The 20,185-nt window shown below is 40.9% G+C and overlaps 1 protein-coding gene across 4 annotated transcripts in view; it reads right to left on the minus strand.

Moving 5' to 3' along the window:
* The window catches only part of LOC311131344 (CUB and sushi domain-containing protein 1-like), a gene marked incomplete at both ends in the record, with an annotated part of 555,203 nt that overhangs the window by 163,625 nt on the left and 371,393 nt on the right, over positions 1-20,185 (minus strand). For all 4 annotated transcript variants that reach the window (XM_084164287.1, XM_084164286.1, XM_084164285.1 and 1 more), the window contains 5 exons: positions 2,707-2,819; positions 3,126-3,229; positions 11,951-12,072; positions 16,814-16,938; positions 17,345-17,426. In XM_084164287.1, coding sequence (XP_084020413.1) covers positions 2,707-2,819; positions 3,126-3,229; positions 11,951-12,072; positions 16,814-16,938; positions 17,345-17,426 — 546 coding nt within the window. The remainder of the gene's footprint in view (positions 1-2,706; positions 2,820-3,125; positions 3,230-11,950; positions 12,073-16,813; positions 16,939-17,344; positions 17,427-20,185) is intronic.

Genomic DNA, 20,185 nt, shown 5'->3' on the forward strand with positions numbered 1-20,185 from the left:
CAGTGGTCTGTTTCAGAGTTAATCAAACATTTCAGAGATGTCATAAACAACTCAAAGCATCATATCAATGTCCACACAACAAATAACAGAGAAATGTTTGTAATTTCTCTTTATACTCTCTCGGTTTCACTGTTTTCTGGGATATATACTGCATGTTAAAAATATATAGATATACACTAACGGTCAAAAGTTTTAGAACTACTCATTCAAGGGTTTTTCTTTATTTTTACTATTTTCTACATTGTAGAATAATAGTGAATACATCAAAACTATGAAATAACACATGGAATGATGTAGTAACCAAAAAAGTGTTAAACAAATCAAAATATATTTTATATTTGAGATTCTTCAAATAGCCACCCTTTTCCCTGATTACAGCTTTCCACACTCTTGGCATTCTCTCAACCAGCTTCATGAGGTAGTCACCTGGAATGGATTTAAATTAATCAGGTGTGCCTTCTTAAAAGTTAAAAGCGATACGCCATCTCATCTGGTTTGGGCTTAGCGCGACTATCATTTAATTTTCAACAGGACAATGACCCAACACACCTCCAGGCTGTGTAAGGGCTATTTGACCAAGGAGAGTGATGGAGTGCTGCATCAGATGAGCTGGCCTCCACAATCACCCGACCTCAACCAAATTAAGATGGTTTGGGATGAGTTGGACCGCAGAGTGAAGGAAAAGCAGCCAACAAGTGTTCAGCATTTGTGGGAACTCCTTCAAGACTCCTTCAAGCATTCCAGGTGAAGCTGGTTGAGAGAATGCCAAGAGTGTGCAAATCTGTAATCAAGGCAAAGGGTTGCTATTTGAAGAATCTCAAATATATAATATATTTTGATTTGTTTAACACTTTTTTGGTTACTACATGATTCCATATGTGTTTTTCATAGTTTTGATGTCTTCACTATTATTCTATAATGTAGAAAATAGTCAAAATAAATAACAACCCTTGAATGAGCAGGTGTTCTAAAACTTTTGACAGGGAGTGTATATTTATAAGAGACTGTAGTTCCACCGAATAAAGCTCAGTGAATAAAGCTCATGTTTCCATTTTTCCATAGCAACGGGTTTACTTGGCTCTGATCTCGCATTGTAATGTATCTGGAAATGCATTACAACAAAAACACACTTTTGTTCCCTCTTATACAGCCCTCTTGTGAGACATCCCTCAAAATACATTATCTCGCAATGAGCCCACCTTACCCTGTTATATGACAGAACATCGGAATCATGTCACAGAATAAATAAGAAATATGCCCATAGAATGTGCTACAGGAAGGAATTAAAGAAGGAAATCAAGTACAAGTTAGGGGTAACTACAGTATTTACTAGGAGCCTCTGCCTAAAGGAAATGCTTACCGGCTTACAAAGTGAGTTTGATGGTATTATGTAATTATTCGAATACTTAATACTTAACGTTCATTATTTTCTGTGGAGATTTACTGATTTATATGTATCTATAGACAGTCTTTAGAACATTTATTTTTTATTAGTATGTCTTATTGGGATACCATGATTCTCTTCCCTCTAACTGATTGCTTCATCATTTACACAAGCAATTACTTATGGGTTATGAATGTTTCAAATAGTTCATATATAGGTATCACTTGGTGTTGCCAGCATTTCTCACACAGATGTAATTATATGATGCATAATACAGGTGAACAAGGCTGACTGAATACTCCCCCAGATACAGTAGACATGGACACCTACTGTATGGGGCCCCCTGACAATAAGTCCCACTTCTTGTACTCAGTGGTTTTGCTGTCAAACATGGTACCCGGACGGTAGGCACTAGTGTGAAATTGGGTTTACACAAAGTTAATTGAGGTGGTGTCATTGTGCAGGGTTATGCATTTTGTTGAGCTGTCAATTGTGCAAACTGTCAGTGTGACAATATAAAGTAAGGGTTGAGACTTGTGTATGAAGGGGTAATAGTAACATCTTAATTAATCTCTAAATGGAAAGTTGATGGTGGTGACAACAGACTTTCCGTACAATGTTTCCACACAAAATATTTTATTGAATAGGGGCCTAAGTAAACTGTACTTCAGTATGTATCAGTAACGAAAATCTCTTCCACTCTCACAGCATGACACTACTTTAATGTGGGTCTGACTTTGCCAGAGTGGCACACTGTGCCCAGTCAACACATGACTTATTAGTGCAAGTTCATTGCTATTCGTCAGTTGGAAGGAATTAGTCCGACCATCTGATACTGGAAATGAATTACCGTTTATGCTGGTGGAAGCAAATTCTGCACATTAGTGTTTATTGAAACAGATGCTTAGATATATTCATAGAACTTTGCTTTGATGTTATTTGGTAGCCTATCCAAAACCAGCCAGTGTATTTCATTTGGAGAACTCTAACATATCAGTGTCTGTGTCAAGCACATATGCTGACCCATTTGCTTTAATCTTTCGCTGAATCTATAGAATTTATGACTTGGCTGGGCATACAGTGAACATTCTACAGGGTGTAAAGAAATTCACATATAGTTGACTAGTTACAAGGACATGCTGGGCAGACCAACACATATCTTTCATATCATATTTTATGTATGCGGAAAAGTGGCACCAACTATGAGACTCAAATAAGCATGGCCTCAACATGAAATGGTAGATGTACAGGGTTTAAAACCGGACCAAATCCATTTTTTGGCAGACCATTGTATATGTTCTCAAAGAGTATGGAAAGCATACCTTCATATAGGGCCTTGAACCCTTGGGACCCAATGGTGTCATCAGACTGGAGATGGAGCCACATCTGGTTGCTCATACTGACTATCAGGTCAGGAACACTGGACCCTGTCAGCCTGAAACACATCACATGGAACTCAATGACTCATTGACTTATTGTCTCTTACTCACATCAGAAGCTCGATTTATTGTTTTTATGCTCCAAAAGCTTTGGCCAGTATTTTCAAGTAAAGGGTAAATGTGTATTAATTACATGACAATTATGTTCAATGTATTATCTGAATAACTGCACAATGTATTGTCCTATTTCATCTGTGTAGACTAGAGCATGCAGTAGTAGGTCTGTGTAACTTTTAAAAAATCATACAGTGAATGCTGGAGGGATAGTCAGAGATAGTAAATGATAAATTCAGGGTACTCACACATAGAGCACTCTCCTGGCATCGCCAATCTTCCCTCCATCCCCCACTGTTAGCGTGTCATATCCTCTCTCAAGATCAAACTCCTCAAAGGCAAGCTTAATAACCTGTTCAAAAAAGGATAAATGTTCCATTGGTTCAAGGACAGCCACGATAGCATGGCCATAAACCATTTTGCAATTGTACTATTTGTACTACACAACGCTTCGTTTTTTTTCTTCTTCTATTCATTCTTATATGCTTTGTTTTCCTAGAAACTGTGTCAATTAAAAGACTTGGGTCGGAATTCAGTCATAACAAATTGCCTTTCAAATCATGCAAAAAGTAAACAATCCATACTGTGTCAACCGTGGTTGGGATTTAAACAAATATTTCAAGATTGTTGTGGTTTTGCATCAAAAGTGTAATGCGCTATGATTTAATTCTAACCATAGAGCCCATACAATAATAATGAGTCTTTTAGCATGTTATGTATAAAAACATCATGGTACTCTTTGGTATGCACCATGGCAAAACATAGCTTCATCATATTAGAGCTGCAAAAGACAGCAACATTGCAGCTGCTGAAGCTTTATCATTTCAAACACGTGTTTTGGATGTGCTGTGATGACCGATTAATTCTCATTGCATAGTATGTGTAAAAAGCAACCCTGCCACTGCTACCAGGGAGGCTGAAATAATGAAACCATGAAATACATTTACAAATTATTTTGGGGTGGCAATGCAATGATGAAATGCAAAAGAGCACGAACAAAGCCTTGAGAAAAAAAGATGCCTCCACATTTGATGCCTGTACAGGAAGAAAGGCAATTAAAAGAGAATTGGATTTGAGCGGAGATTGCTTGAAGGGAAGAAATAAAGCTTAATTAGGACAAACCCATTATCAACATCCTAAAATTATCTCATTTGGGCCATTAAATAACCATTGTTCCCATCCATATTTTTTTATTCTGAGACTTGAAGCACTAATATATTACCTGTGTAGGTTGGGCAATCCTCACTGAAATGTGTAGTAGCAAGCCAAAGGGCCAAAAGTGAATGATCAATGTGAGAGCCTAAACCCTTGAGTACAAGTTCACTGATAGCCAGTTTTCTTTTCAGGAGCCTCTGATAACTCACCATGCCATGTACCTTGCCTTCAGAAAGTATTCATACCCCTTGACTTTTCTACCTATCTACACACAATACCCCATAATGACAAAGTATTTTTAGATATGTTTGCAAATTTATAAGAAAAGTTATACCGAAATATCTCATTTACAATCACACCCCTGAGTCAATACTTTGTAGAAGCACCTTTAGCGGCAATTCCAGCTGTGCGTCTTTTTGGGTAAGTATCTAAGAGCTTTGCACACTTGGATTCTACAATATTTGCCCATTATTATTTTTAATATTCTTGAAGCTCTGTCAAATTGACTGTTGATCATTGCTTGACAGCCATTTTCAAGTCTTGCCATAGATTTTAAAGCCACTCAGGAACATTCAATGTCGTCTTGGTAACCAACTCCAGTGTAGATTTGGCCTTGTGTTTTAGGTTATTGTCCTGTCTGTTGGACAGCAGACTGAAGCAGGTTTTTCTCTAGGATTTTGCCTGTGCTTATAGCAGCATTGGAGTAGTCATTCACAAATCATGTTAACTTATTTAGGCTTGCCATAACAAAGGAGTTGAATACTTATTGACTGAAGACATTTCAGCTTTTAATTTTTTATTAATAATTTTAAAAAATATACGCAAAAATGTCACTTTTGACATTATGGGGTATTGTGTGTTGATCAGTGACACAAAATCTCAATTTAATCAATTTTAAAGTAAATTAAAGGGGTATGAATACTTTCTGAAGGCACTGTATACTAAACTCGGACATTGCAGAGATTAATGACAACAATAGCTTGGGGCAAGATCTAACACACAAATGTTCCTTCAATGACCAATGGCTACTAAAACAAGAATAATATATATTTTAATTGAACTTAACACAATGATGGACTGTCGTTTCTCTTTGCTTATTTGAGCTGTTATTGCCATAATATGGACTCTCTCTTTTACCAAATAGGGCTGTTTTCTGTTTACCCCCCACACACCTTATCACAACACAACTGATTGGCTCAAACGCATTAAGAAGGAAATAAATTCCACAAATTAACTTTTAACAAGGCACACCTGTTAATTGAAATGCATTCCAGGTGACTACCTCATGAATCTGGTTGAGAGAATGCCAAGAGTGTGCAAAGCTCTCATCAAGGTAAAGGGTGGCGACTTTGAAGAATCTCATATCAAAAATATTTTGATTTGTTTAACACTTTTTGGGTTACTACATGATTCCATATGTGTTATTTCATAGTTTGGATGTCTTCACTATTATTCTACAATGTAGAAAATAGTTAAAATAAAGAAAAACCCTTGAATGAGTAGGTGTGTCCAAACTTTTGACTGGTACTGTATGTAGATTTGATAAACGTGTGTTTAATTAGACTGCTGCACCTTCTGTTTCTATATCAATCGTCATGCAATGCACTTCAAAGCGCACAAAAACAAAAAATTGTCTAAGGGTCATTGTGGCAATCCAATGTCCATGAAATGTCAATCTTTGTTGGCATAACACCACTGACAATTCCAATACAGCATAAGCCACCTGAGAGAAATCGCACTGCAGAAAACCAATGTGCGCTAAGATTGAATTACCGAACTATGCATAAATAATAATAAAAAACAGACACCGTACAAAAACATGTAGCAATGTGATGAAGTCATGATGATTGGAACAAGCCAAAATACAAGCCGAGAGACAGACAGGGCTAAGAATAAATTAGCAATTACACACTGACCTGCCATTTACAGTTACAATAGAATATGGAGAGCCTTTCATTTCTGTGTCACTACAATATCCATGTCCATGGTGACTCCCTAAAGCTGTGCCATAACAGTATGTACAGTATATCCTGAAACAAGTGACACCTGTATTGTTGGGATATTTTACTAGTCTTCTCTTATGTCTTGGGATAACATACCGTCAACAGAGGTAAACATATGTTGTTGTTTTCTACGCAACTGTGAGCACCTCTGAAGTTTTTGGACAAGCAATCTGTGTGGAATGTCAAACTTTGTTTCATAGTAAGTGGTTTAAGGCAATCTTAAATGAGAAGTCTACATTACCACCCTCTCAAATTACCCTGTCAAAAACCAATAGGGTTTTTACAGAAGACTTAGCAATGGAGAAAACAGAACTCATGGTCTATATGAACACAATTGCATGCTGACAGCACATCTTGGTGATTGTTCCTTTAACTGGCTTGTTGATCATATTTTAGGGCACTATTGATTTCTTTATTTTATTCAGAACCGAAAGGCATGACGACTGGTTCAATGATTCTGTTTTGTCTTCAATTGTTGATAAGACCTCTAAAATGCTTTTAAAACCTCCCTGTGACTTTGTAGAGATTGTTGATGTTTTGTAACTCATCCAAAATAATCAATGTCTGGTTGGACACCTGTCACTATACATTTTGCCCACTGTTTTGTGTCCCAACGACTTTGTTGTGTCAAAAACATCACACTATTTGTTTATGAATACTGTCTACCAGTTACATACACAAACACTAACACATTGGGGGGTAAATATATTAATGTGTCAATGACTAAATGAATTACTGAATTGATTATACTCCTTGGGGTAACCTAGTCTGACGTATGATGGTTTGCCAGGTGACTCAGGAAAAACACAGCTCAGTTTAGAGCATACTGTAACATTTACGTCCAAATGTGAGTTAAAACATTCATATTATTGTGTCCACTAAATGTGGTAACAAAATTAATCAAAACTTGCTCCAGACATGAACGAAGTCGTTTGAGGTGCAATTTCCAAAATAGAATATTCCCTATTAACAATAGTGTTATCTTGTTAGAGGGTCAACTGGTAGGCATTGTTAGTACCTGGATTGTTCATTGAGCTGTGGACATCTAGACCTATCCTATACATACACTTGTGGAATCAATGTAACACATTATGGTTGGCTTATGATCACAAATCAACAAGGGATATGATGAGGCAGCACTACTTGTACTTAATGTGAGAAGATATTAGCTGAAGAACAGATCTGAAGAAAGAAACCTTTTATGAGGTTCTTCACACTCTGACCTGCACATAATTTGAAAGCAATCCTTCTTCCAATTAGATGGAGAACATCATTCCTAGGCCCAAAACTTGAGTATCATATCTTCCCAAACTAGCAACAACAGCCCCAGAATGGACGTTCATTAGATCTGATTGACAGCTACTGTGTCAGTGACGTCCATGTGTTCTAAAAAACTCACCGGTTTGTTTCAAAAAGTAAAAATAAGGTAGCGAGAAAGAAGAACAACTGTTGGCTCACTATCCCAAGAGACTCTGGGATGTTCAATCTCTGCCATCTTTGAGTCTCTTTTAGAATGTTTTCAAAACCCAAGTTTTCCACCAAGATAAATGCTCATGTTTGATTAATGACATGCCACAAATTAGAGAAGGAAATAATGAAAACTTGACTTCCACAGCAAGTACGTTAAAAAGGGCACTTGCTTCTTGCAATAACTACAGGTAAAAACAACTTTCAGAAGAGTAATTTTATTACAAAACATAGACTAATTTAATATAATTCTATACTATACTAACTGCAAAAGTACTTGAGAATAGGTTTAAAGAAAAGGAACAAACTTATCAGTCTGCACAGGAGACAGATAGGAACATTTGACAGATCTTCAGCCATTGGAAGACGATTTAAAGTTTGAACCCATTTAATTAATCCAAACCTCTAAGGAACATGTACTAACTGGAAGATACACTATATATACAAAAGTATGTGGACACCCCTTCAAATTAGTGGATTCTGATATTTCAGCCACACCCGTTGCTGACAGGTGTAAAAAAAAAATCGCACACAGCCATGCAATCTCCATAGACAAGCACTGGCAGTCGAATGGCCTTACTGAAGAGCTCAGTGACTTTCAACGAGGCACAGTCATAGGATGCTACCTTTCCAAAAAGTCAGTTCGTCAAATTTTTGCCCTGCTAGAGCTGCCCCGGTCAACTGTAAGTGCTGTAGTGGAAAGGTCTAGGAGCAACAACGGCTTAGCCGCGAAGTGGTAGGCCACACAAGCTCACAGAATGGGACCGCCAAGTGCTGAAGTGCGTACAAATCTTCTGTCCTTGGTTGCAACACTCACTACCGAGTTCCAAACTGCCCCTGTAAGCAATGTCATCACAAGAACTGTTCGTCGGGAGCTTCATGAAATGGGTTTCCATGGCCGAGCAGCCGCACACAAGCCTAAGATCACCATGCGCAATGCCAAGCGTTGACTGGAGTGGTGTAAAGCTCGGTGCCATTGGACTCTGGAGCAGCGAAAACGCATTCTCTGGAGTGATGAATCACGCTTCACCATCTGGCAGTCCAACGGACAAATCTGGGTTTGGCGGATGCCAGGAGAACGCTACCTGCCCCAATGAATAGTGCCAACTGTAAAGTTTGGTGGAGGAGGAATAATGGTCTGGGGCTGTTTTTCATGGTTTGGGCTAGGCAACTTAGTTCCAGAGAAGGGAAATCTTAACGCTACAGCATACAATGACATTCTAGACGATTCTGTGCTTCCAACTTGGTAGCAACAGTTTGGGGAAGGTCCTTTCCTGTTTCAGCATGACAATGTCCCGTGCACAAAGCGAGGTCCATACAGAAATGGGTTGTCGAGATCGGTGTGGAAGAACATGACTGGCCTGCACAGATCCCTGACCTCAACCCTATCAAATACATTTGGGATAATTTGGAATGCGGACTGCGAGCCAGGCCTAATTGCCCAACATCAGTGCCCGACCTCACTAATGATCATGGCTGAATGGAAGCAAGTCCCCGCAGCAATGTTCCAACATCTAGTGGAAAGCCTTCCCAGAAGAGTGGAGGCTGTTATAGCAGCAAAGTGGGGACCAGCTCCACATTAATGCCCATGATTTTGGAATGATATGTTCGACGAGCAGGTGTCCACATACTTTTGGTCATGTAGTGTACCTCCAATCTTATCTGTCAGAGGTTTTTGCTGAATTTGGGCATGCTGAATATCTGAGTGACATGTCAAACTTTTAACATCATTCTCAAACTACTTTGTAAAGTAATTTCTGCCTTGACTTAATTGACCCGAGTGCTGTTTTGTCGCTGCAGCATTAGCCCCAAGAAAATGAAGTCCCGTTAATTATGTTCATAGGGAGATTTGGTTTTGGGTGGACAGTGTTAATGGCAACATAACAAATACTGGTGGTCACATGCACAAATACATATGCATCAGAGATTCAGCAATTTACAGCCAAGCAGTGGCGTGTATTCATGGATGCCAAGGGAAGCCAGGCTTTCCCAAAAAATGGACTAATAAAAAAATATATATAGATATTTAATCTTTAATCTCTCTGTGTTTCATAATTTTCTTTCAGTTCGCAAGAGGCTGAATCTATCTCACAGGAGAAAGCATCCGAGCGAGCGAAACAGCGCCCCTCTGTCTCTCTATGTGTAGGCCATCTTTCTGATGCTGTCTGGTCCAAATGAGTATTGCATTGTTGCCGCCTGTAGCATTGAAGGCAAGGCAAGCCAGCAAGCATCTGGCCTTCCTTGACAAAAAAAGTATAGAAAATGTGCCAATCAGCCTTGAGCTAAACTGAGCGAGCTCAACTGTGAATGGTCCTGGCGCACCAAAAAAAAGTGTCAAGGGAAGCCAGCTTGGATTTGGTGTCACTCCTGTCAAATCCCATTGGGAGCATACGTCATTGACAGAAAACTTGAATTGTTGCATTTATTTGTGTTGTTGTCCTCCGGTGGCTAGCTAGCCAGCTAGCTAAAATTGGTCCTTTCCTAAATTAGCCATGGATGGAGATAGGGATTTGGACTTGTGGTTTTACTTAATTCTCCGTACTGGCCAACGATTATAACGGCGATTCTGTTCCAACCATTAATTCATACATTTTTGTGCCCCTGGCCTGAGAGGATGGAAGTTCAATATGTAGCCAGATGTAGAAGTCTTATGTTAACTAGCTAACGTTGCCCATGAATGGAAGTTAGGCTAGCGAGCAAGCATTTTAGCCAGGTAGCCTAGGACAAAAAAAATTAAAGCGTGTACTGTATGACAAAGTAATAGAAAGTTTTGTCAACATGAAAGAGAGGAGGATGGCATTGGCGTTTCTCTACAAGTAGGGTAAGTCAACATGTTCTTCTACTTGCACGAATGCGCACGCACACACACACACACACACACACAGACACACACACACGCACACACACACACACAGAAATCAGAACCATGGACAGCCACATCATATTTAGCTTACGTTGATTGGACTAAATTGTTTTTGGTATGTTTTAGTTGTCACTGTACTAGACTAAGCAGAGGTGACTTTATGATGTTGAAATGTTGAAGTTGAAATGGTGCTGGAATAGTGGAGGCAGCTCCTGTTTTCTTTGCGACTTGCAGTAACTCTCTGTGGTTCTAAATCAATAGTTGTTTAGTGGTCCAAACATTTTGGATTGACTTGCTTGACCATGCTGTCTGTTACTGTACATGCAATATGCTTTGTGGACACTGGACAGAGGTTGCGATCCGGTTTTGTGATAAAACAAAGGTGTGGGTGAATGTATTCTGCCACTGTGTCTTCTTATTGTCTCGGCCTTTAGGCCTATATAGCACGGTGTCAAGGCATATGAACTGACAGGTTATAGAGCAAACAATGCAATTATCACAACACATAGGTTGTAATATGGCTTTTTGGGGGGCTTGGCTTCCCCAGAGATTTTACCCACGCACCGCTACTGCAGCCAACTGATTATTAATTTCCAATCACTTTGAAGAGTTCCATTTCCTTTAAGGCACTCTTTCTTGAAGTATCCATAATTTACAGCAGGAAATATTAATTACTGTTTGCTTTATCTTTAGTGCTCTGACCCCTACGTTGCACAAGGGATATAAAAGACAAGTAGAAATCATTAATTTAACAGTTTCAAGTGGGCCCTCTTTATAAAATTAGATTTTTTTCTGATATTTTGCCTCATATTTGTTATGATCATTTAGTGATTTTAATGCCATTTGTATGCTAATGCACACAATGGCATTGCATTAATACGGTAACATAATCATAATTACGTGCTTGGCTCCCACCCCACCATGGAATAGGTATGTATACATTGCACCAGCATGATTCCAATATTGCTCTTGAAACTTTTCTGACATTGAGGTGACTGAATTAAAATAATACAATATAATTTTTGGGGTTTCTTTTGTGTTTTGTTGTCTTTTATTTTTCTCACAGAAATCATCTCCATTCTTGCCGTTAACTTGTGGAGTTTATTATTGAAAGAAAATGAAATAAACATGGAGTATGCCAAGTAAAAACAAATTGTTTAATCGCTGAATAAAAACAATGCATGATAATGAAATGTTTCATTAACAATGCCAATGAAGTCATCCAATGAAGTCATGGGTTGTTTGGCATCATGCAGGGTACATATAAACACAGCACACATTTGTCATAATGTCAAGGTTCATGCCTCACATACTATTTTGCATTACAGAACATTTTGTCTTTCATAAGATGTGTCCTATTGGGTCACTGTCACAACAAAATATATTTGGAGCGAAAAAATCTCTCAGACTGCCTCCAAAATATTGTGATTTTGCCTCGATACTCAACTTGCAAAATACAACAAAAAATGAATTAAATGATTGAAGTTGAACCATTCACCTTGCAGGGGGATTCATTAGCAAGTATATGAATGCTGATAACTTACTGTGTTTAAGTGAAAGAAAGAAGAAAATAAATCTGACTCACCTTCCCATTGTCCACTGCTGTTATGACCCAGACACAGTGGGCATTATTTTCATACTGAACAGGGTAATTAGGGGAGGTGATGAAGCCCTTTGGTCCTCTTAAATTAGAGCCACATGTTCTCGCTGTTGAAATAAAATAAAATACATCTATCAGAAATATATATGGATGCTACATTGGAAACAACAATGCAATGATCAACAGGTGATATACATCCCACAATCACACTGAGAAAGATGAGCCATTAGGTAAAGCAATAACCTCAACCAACTCCAGAAATAGACTTGACACTGCTGTACATTTTCTGTAAAACAGTTAGTCGTGGAATGCATTCATTCCACGACTATGGACACTTTCTCATAGAAAATGTGTCTGGAATCTTAAGGTTGAATTCCAGCCTACTAAGAAGAGGTATCTACAGTGGTATCCTTCACTGAAAGGCTGGAAGCCAACATGCTTGTTTACAAAACAGTGCCTTTTAATTACTCAAACTTTATCCTCTCCACAACAGCTGAGGATTGGTGAGTGAAATCATCAAAAGGTGAAGCTGAAAAATATTAATTATGAAATCTCTGATGACTACGCTGTGCGCCTGTTAATTATCGAAGAGTCAGAGGGTTCCATAGAGTCGGTAGAAAAAAATGCCAAAACGAGCACATTCTTCATTTACAGGTCGGAAACACATTCTATAATTAACTAAGTAATCACCTGGGATCATGCCCATCCGGGAGAGAAAAGAGCAGCAGTGGATCTCTGGCCTGGAGGCTTTTTAACTTCACATTTAATGGCTTTTACCGGTTACTTAGCTCCGCATGGAGGAGGTGGTAGAGGAGAGAAGTTTGGGGGTGAGGGGGTAGTAGAGTGTTATTCTTAAAGGTTTTACTGGGTGATGCTGTGACAAAAAGTATCTGGATCAATCAGTACTTCCCAGGAAAGGTGCTAAGAAATTGTCAAACATGGTTACTCTTCCTTCTGGATGGTTGACATACTGCCTCATTTCATTTTGATTAATGTTTTCTGGAGGCCTGTGTCCTCTATGGCTTTGAAAGTTAGAACTCTGCAGATCTCACCTCAGGACCGAAATTGAACCAGGTTGTCTCAGTCACGACCCAATATTTGCATTCCTATTTTTTTGTTGCCAAAACGCAATCTGGAAAACTATTTTTAATGCTATATTGATAGCAAATGTAAAAAATATACTCTACCGGTGAAACGTTTTAGAACACCTACTTATTCTTGGGTTTTTCTATATTTTTACTATTTTCTACATTGTATAATAATAGGGAAGACATCAAAACTATGAAATAACACGTATGGAATCATGTACTAACCAAAAAAGTGTTAAACAAATCTAAATATATGTTATATTTGAGATTCTACAAATAGCCACCCTTTGCCTTGATGACAGATTTGCACACTCTTGGCATTCTCTCAACCAGCTTCATGAGGTAGTCACCTGGAATGCATTTCAATTAACAGGTGTGCCTTCTTAAAAGTTAATTTGTAGAATTTATTTCCTTCTTGATGCGTTTGAGTCAATCAGTTGTGTTGTGACAAGGTAGGGGGGGTATACAGCAGATAGCCCTATTTGGTAAAATACCATGTCCATATTATGTCAAGAACAGCTCAAATAAGCAAAGAGAAACGACAGTCCATCATTACTTTAAGACATGAAGGTCAGTTAATACGGAACATTTCAAGAACTTTGAAAGTTTCTTCAAGTGCTGTTGCAAAAACCATCAAGCGCTATGATGAAACTGGCTCTCATGAGGACCGCCAAAGGAATGGAAGAACCAGAGTTACCTCTGCTGCAGAGGATAAGTTCATTAGAGTTACCAGCCTCAGAAATTGCAGCCCAAATAAATGCTTCACAGAGTTCAAGTAACAGACACATCTCAACATCAACTATTCAGAGGAGACTGAGTGAATCAGGCCTTCATGGTCGAATTGCTGCAAAGAAACCACTACTAAAGGACACCAATAATAAGAAGAGACTTGCTTGGACCAAGAAACATGAGAAATTTACATTAGACCGGTGGAAATATGTCCTTTGGTCTGGAGTCCAAATTGGAGATTTGTGAGACGAGTTGTGGGTGAACAGATGATCTCTGCATGTGTAGTTCCCACCGTAAAGTATGGAGGAGGAGGTGTTATGTGTGGGGGTGCTTTGCTGGTGACACTGTCTGTGATTTATTTAGAATTCAAGGCACACTTAACCAGCATGGCTACCACAGCATTCTGCAGCGATACGCCATCCCATCTGGTTTGGGCTTAGTGGGTTTATCATTTGTTTTTCAACAGGACAATGACCCAACACATCTCCAGGCTGTGTAAGGGCTATTTTACCAAGAAGGAGAGTGATGGAGTGCTGCATCAGATGACCTGGCCTCCACAATCCCCCGATCTCAACCAAATTGAGATGGTTTGGGATGAGTCGGACGGCAGAGTGAAGGAAAAGCAGCCAACAAGTGTTCAGCATATATGGGAACTCTTTCAAGACTGTTGGAAAAGCATTCCAGGTGAAGCTGGTTGAGAGAATGACAAGAATGTGCAATGCTGTCATCAAGGCAAAGGGTGGCTATCTGAATAATCTCAAATATAAAATATATTTTGATTTGTATAACACTTTTTTGGTTACTACATGATTCCATACGTGTTATTTCATAGTTTTGATGTCTTCACTATTATTCTACAATGTAGAAAATAGTAAAAATAAATAAAAACTGTTGAATGAGTTGGTGTTCTAAAACTTTTGACCGTTAGTGTATATATATACAGCTCTGGAAAAATGTAGAGACCACTGCAAATTTTTCTTAAATCAGCATCTCTACATGTATGACAGCCATTCCATTCCAGTGTCTGTTGAATTCCAACACAGGCACACCTCATTCTACTGAATTAGGTACTGATTAGGTGATCACCTGAACCAAATCTTATTTAACGGGGAAATGTATAAAAACCACTGCTGTGGTCATCACTATCCTCTTGCAATAGGACCAGCTGGATGGCAAAAATTGTGCTAATAGTACCTCAAAAGTAATATTAATCAAAAAATAACTATTGACCATGCCAAAAGAGTTGAAAAGGAATGTTTTGAGTGAGGAAAAGAAAGGTTCAATTCTGGCTTTACTGGCAGAGGGATACAGTGAGCGTCAGGTAGCTTCCATCCTTAACATTTCAAAGACGGCGGTTCATAAGTCAAGCAGCAGACATTGGGTACAACAAAGCTACAGACCGGCAGAGGGCAAAAACGACTCTTTACTGACCGGGATGACCGCCAACTCATTCGAATGTCACTCAACAACCGTAGGATGACATCATATGACCTACAAAAAGAATGGCAAAAGGCAGCTGGGGTGAAGTGCACGGCGAGGACGGTTCGAAACAGGCTCCAAGGGGCAGGGCTGAAGTCGTGCAAAGCTAGAAAAAAGCCCTTCATCAATGAGAAGAAAAGAAGAGCCAGGCTGAGGTTTGCAAAAGACCATAAGGATTGGACCGTAGAGGACTGGAGTAAGGTCATCTTCTCTGATGAGTCCAATTTTCAGCTTTGGGCAACACCTGGTCGTCTAATAGTTAGACGGAGACCTGGAGAGGCCTACAAGCCACAGTGTCTCGCACCCACTGTGAAATTTGGTGGAGGATCGGTGATGATCTGGGGGTGCTTCAGCAAGGCTGGAATCGGGCAGATTTGTCTTTGTGAAGGACGCATGAATCAAGCCACGTACAAGGTTGTCCTGGAAGAAAACTTGCTTCCTTTTGCTCTGACATTGTTCCCCAACTCTGAGGATTGGTTTTTCCAGCAGGACAATGTGCCATGCCACAAAGCCAGGTCAATGAAGGTGTGGATGGAGGACCACCAGATCAAGACCCTGTCATGGCCAGCCCAATCTCCAGACCTGAACCCCATTGAAAACTTCTGGAATGTGATCAAGAGGAAGATGGATGGTCACAGGCCATCAAACAAAGCCGAGCTGCTTGAATCTTTGCGCCAGGAGTGGCATAAAGTCACCCAACATCAATGTGAAAGACTGGAGGAGAGCATGCCAAGACGCATGAAAGCTGTGATTGAAAATCAGGGTTATTCCACCAAATATTGATTTCTGAAACATTACTATTGTGTTGTTTAAAAATGAACATGAACTTATTTTTCTTGCATTATTTGAGGTCTGACAACACTGCATATTTTTTGTTATTTTGACCAGTTGTCATTTTCTGCAAATAAATGCTCTAAATTACAAAAGAATTATTTGGAATTTGGAAGAAATGTTGTCAGTAGTTTATAGAATAAAACAAAAATGTTATTTTTACCCAAACACATACCTATAAATAGTAAAACCTTAGAAACTGATAATTTTGCAGTGGTCTCTTAATTTTTTCCGCAGCTGTATATAGTAAAAACAACCCTTTTCTGTTTTCGTACACAGCATGTGCTAACAAAAGCCTACTATGCAGTCATAATCATTTTGGGAGCTCATGTGATATTCATCCCAGCTATTAACACTTCAAAGGAAGACAGCTTGCAGTTACTGCCTCTCACAGATGGCTAACAACTGCAAGTCTCAATAAAGACAGAGAGAAGACATCTCAATGCTTTTAAATCAAGGGGATTGAATCTTGAATTTGAAAATTCCTGGTAAAGCCATGGTAATATGAAGAATATAGAACATTCAAGTCTTTGACCTGGTTAGTAGTAGGAACAGTTAAATCCTCGAAATACAAGAATCTCTGTACTGTAGTCCCTCACCATTGAACACCCCACACCCTACTCACAATTGGTGCGTGTCCCCCATCTCCCTTAACGAGATGTGAAAATGTACCAACAGAAAGTGTTGGGATGGGAAATGGCCTGCCTGGGTTCACACTTACTGCGGCAGATAGGCCTGTGGTCACTCCACGCAGCCAGCGTCTCTGTCACTCTCTGGCAAGTGATGCCCTTTGATCCCTGAAGCACATAGCTGTCATCGCAGGAAAACTGGATGCTGGCTCCGACCCTATGGGAGTTGGAGAAACAAATGACCGTCAGTGACTGACCTGCCGCACAGAACTCACCATCAACCCCTGGCCCCTCTATGGCTGTGACAGACTTTCTTCCTCGAAATATCAATTTATTTCTCTGTGTACAAGTTCCCTACCATTCTCAAGTTTCTTTGTTTTTAATGGTGATAAGTAAGTCTGCCTCCTTAACAAACAAGTAATGACCCTTGTTGAATTAAGGCATCTTCTCTAAGAGGATCTTATCACCTATTGAGGGGGTGCAATTGCAGTCACTAATGGTGATGGCATAACAGTGGGGGTTTAAAAATGCAACACAGCAGGGCTCGCCCCGATTAAAGCTGTTCCACACAGTTCCCATTACACTGACGCCAAACCTGATAAGAGTGAAGAAAAGGCACCCACTGAAAGTCAAAGCCCATCCTCTTCCCATTCTCTGGAATCCCAGGATCTGGACAAATGTCTTCTGCCATGCCCCCTTGGCTCACTACAGAAAGAGGATAAAGGTGGAATACAGAGTTGTGAGGGAAAAGAGGTACCAAACATATTGAAATACTAGTGACAGATATTATATAATAATACCATGAAAGTGGTGCACCACAAGTGCACTGTATATACCGGGTAGGTATGGAAAAAATACATATATAATAATAATCAAAGTAATGTAATAAGCTTGATTGTACAGTTTATGACTAATTGATTCATTGACACTACAAAATATACACACTGATTGTTAGAAAAAAAGGTTACGTTTTCTATAGAGGCTGAGATACTTTTAACAAAGGCCCATATCGATGCTCCATAAGAAGTGCTGACAAGAATCTGAAAGGTTGTCACGGATTCTGCCGAGGCTGCCCCTCCTCCTTGCTCGGGCAGGCTGCGGCGTTCGTCGTCACCGGAATACTACCGATCTATGTTCTATGTTTCTATGTTGCACCTGTTGTCTATTGTTACACAACTGTTGCCCATTATTGTAATCACACCTTCCCTATTTAACCCAGTGGCTACCAATGTGTTTTGTGCGTGGTTGTTTTTCGTTTCGTGTGTCGTTGGTGAGCGGGTTAGTTCCTTCCTGTGTGGAGGTATTTCTGTGTTGTTTTCTTTACTCATTTTCAGTAAAGTACGTTTCTTCGAGTTCTGTGTCCTGCGCCTGACTTCGATCCACCGCATTACACTGACACTCGTTACAGAACCACGCACCATCTATGGAGTCAGCAGGTACAGCCCGTCAGTCCGAATCGATGGAGGAACGATTTCAACAGGAGAGTATCATCCAGGCGCTCGGCACCGCCATGGAGAGGGTGATGAATACTATGGACCATTAGGAGAGAGGTGGCCTTCCCACACCTCCTCCAACCACTCTACCACCCATACCACAGTCCACCTGGGCCCAGTGTTATTCGGCTCTCGCTCCCGAGGGCATATGACGGTACACCAGCCGGGTGTCAGGATTTCCTTCTCCAGGTAGAGCTCTACCTGGCAACCATTCACCCGGCGCCCTCGGGATACGAGAGTGTGTCCGCCCTCATCTCCTGTCTGTCGGGGAAGATGCTTGAGTGGGCTAACGCAGAGTGGGGAGGAATTGACGCTGCATCGGTCCGCTACGAGGATTTCACCCGCCACTTCCGGGCGGTATTCGATCATCCACCGGAGGGGAGAGCGGCAGGCGAGCGTCTGTTCCACCTACGACAGGAGAGGAGGAGCGCCCAGGATTTTGAGCTGGAGTTCAGGACATTGGCAGCCAGCGCCGGATGGAATGAGAGGGCCCTGATCGACCACTATTGGTGCAGCCTAAGGGAGGACGTTCGGCGGGAACTGGCCTGCAGGGATACCAATCTCAACCTGGACCAACTGGTGGAGATGTCCATCAGGCTGGATAACCTGTTGGAGACCCGCGGATGTTCTGATCGGGGTCCATTCATTCCATCCCCCAGCACCTCCGACTCTACCTCCATGGAGCTCGGAGGTGCTGCGCTTAGGGAGACCAGGAGAGGGGCCGTCCCCTGCACCAACTGTGGCCTCAGAGGACACACTGCGGGTCGGTGCTGGGGAGGGTCCCCAGGGAGTCGAGGCAGTAAGCAGAGCACTGGTCAACCATCTCAGGTGAGTAGGCACCCGACTCACCCAGAGCTCCCTGTTGGTCAGTTGTGTATAGAGGTTGTGTTTCCAGAGTTTTCTCCTCATTCCCAGCATAAGGCACTAGTAAATTCAGGCGCAGCTGGGAATTTTATTGATCGTCAATATTCTCATAGGTTAGGGATTCCTACTGTTCGTGTTGATGTGCCCTTCCCTATCCACGCATTAGATAGTCGCCCGCTAGGGTCATGTCTAATCAGGGAGGTTACCGCACCACTCTTAATGAGGACGCAGGGGGGTCATGAGGAGAGGATTAGTCTCTATCTGATTGATTATCCTGCGTATCCTGTGGTGTTGGGACTTCCCTGGTTAACCACTCATGATCCCACTATTTCCTGGCAACAGAGGGCTCTCAAGGGATGGTCCAGTCAGTGCTCAGGGAGGTGTGTAGGGGTTTCCTTGGGGACTACTACGGTGGAGAGTCCAAACCAGGTCTCCACAGTGCACATTCCTTCTGAGTATGCCGATTTGGGTCTCGCCTTCAGTAAGAAGAGGGCAACTAAATTACCACCCCATCGTCTGGGGGATTGTGCGATAAATCTCCAGGTAGGTGCTGCACTTCCCCGGAGTCACGTGTATCCTCTGTCACAGGCGGAGAAGGCGGCTATGGAAACATATGTCTCCGAATCTCTGAGACAGGGATACATTCGGCCTTCCACTTCACCTGTTTCCTCAAGTTTATTTTTCGTGAAGAAGAAGGATGGTGGGTTACGCCCGTGCATTGATTACCGTGGGCTTAATCAGATCACTGTCAAGTACAGCTATCCCTTACCTCTGATAGCATGTATGACGGAATCACTGCACGGGGCGCGCTTCTTCACGAAATTGGATCTCAGGAGTGCGTACAATCTGGTGCGTATTCGGGAAGGAGATGAGTGGAAGACGGCTTTCAACACTACCTCAGGACAATATGAGTACCTCGTCATGCCATAAGGGTTGATGAATGCTCCATTAGTCTTCCAAACCTTTGTCGATGAGATTTTCAGGGATCTGCACGGACAGGGTGTAGTGGTGTATATTGATGACATTCTCAAATACTCCGCTACACGGGCCGAGCATGTGTCCCTGGTGCGTAAAGTACTTGGACGACTGTTGAAGCATGACCTGTAT

This window comes from Coregonus lavaretus (genome assembly GCF_964263955.1).
Source record: "Coregonus lavaretus genome assembly, chromosome: 1".
Taxonomy (NCBI): Eukaryota; Metazoa; Chordata; class Actinopteri; order Salmoniformes; family Salmonidae; genus Coregonus; species Coregonus lavaretus.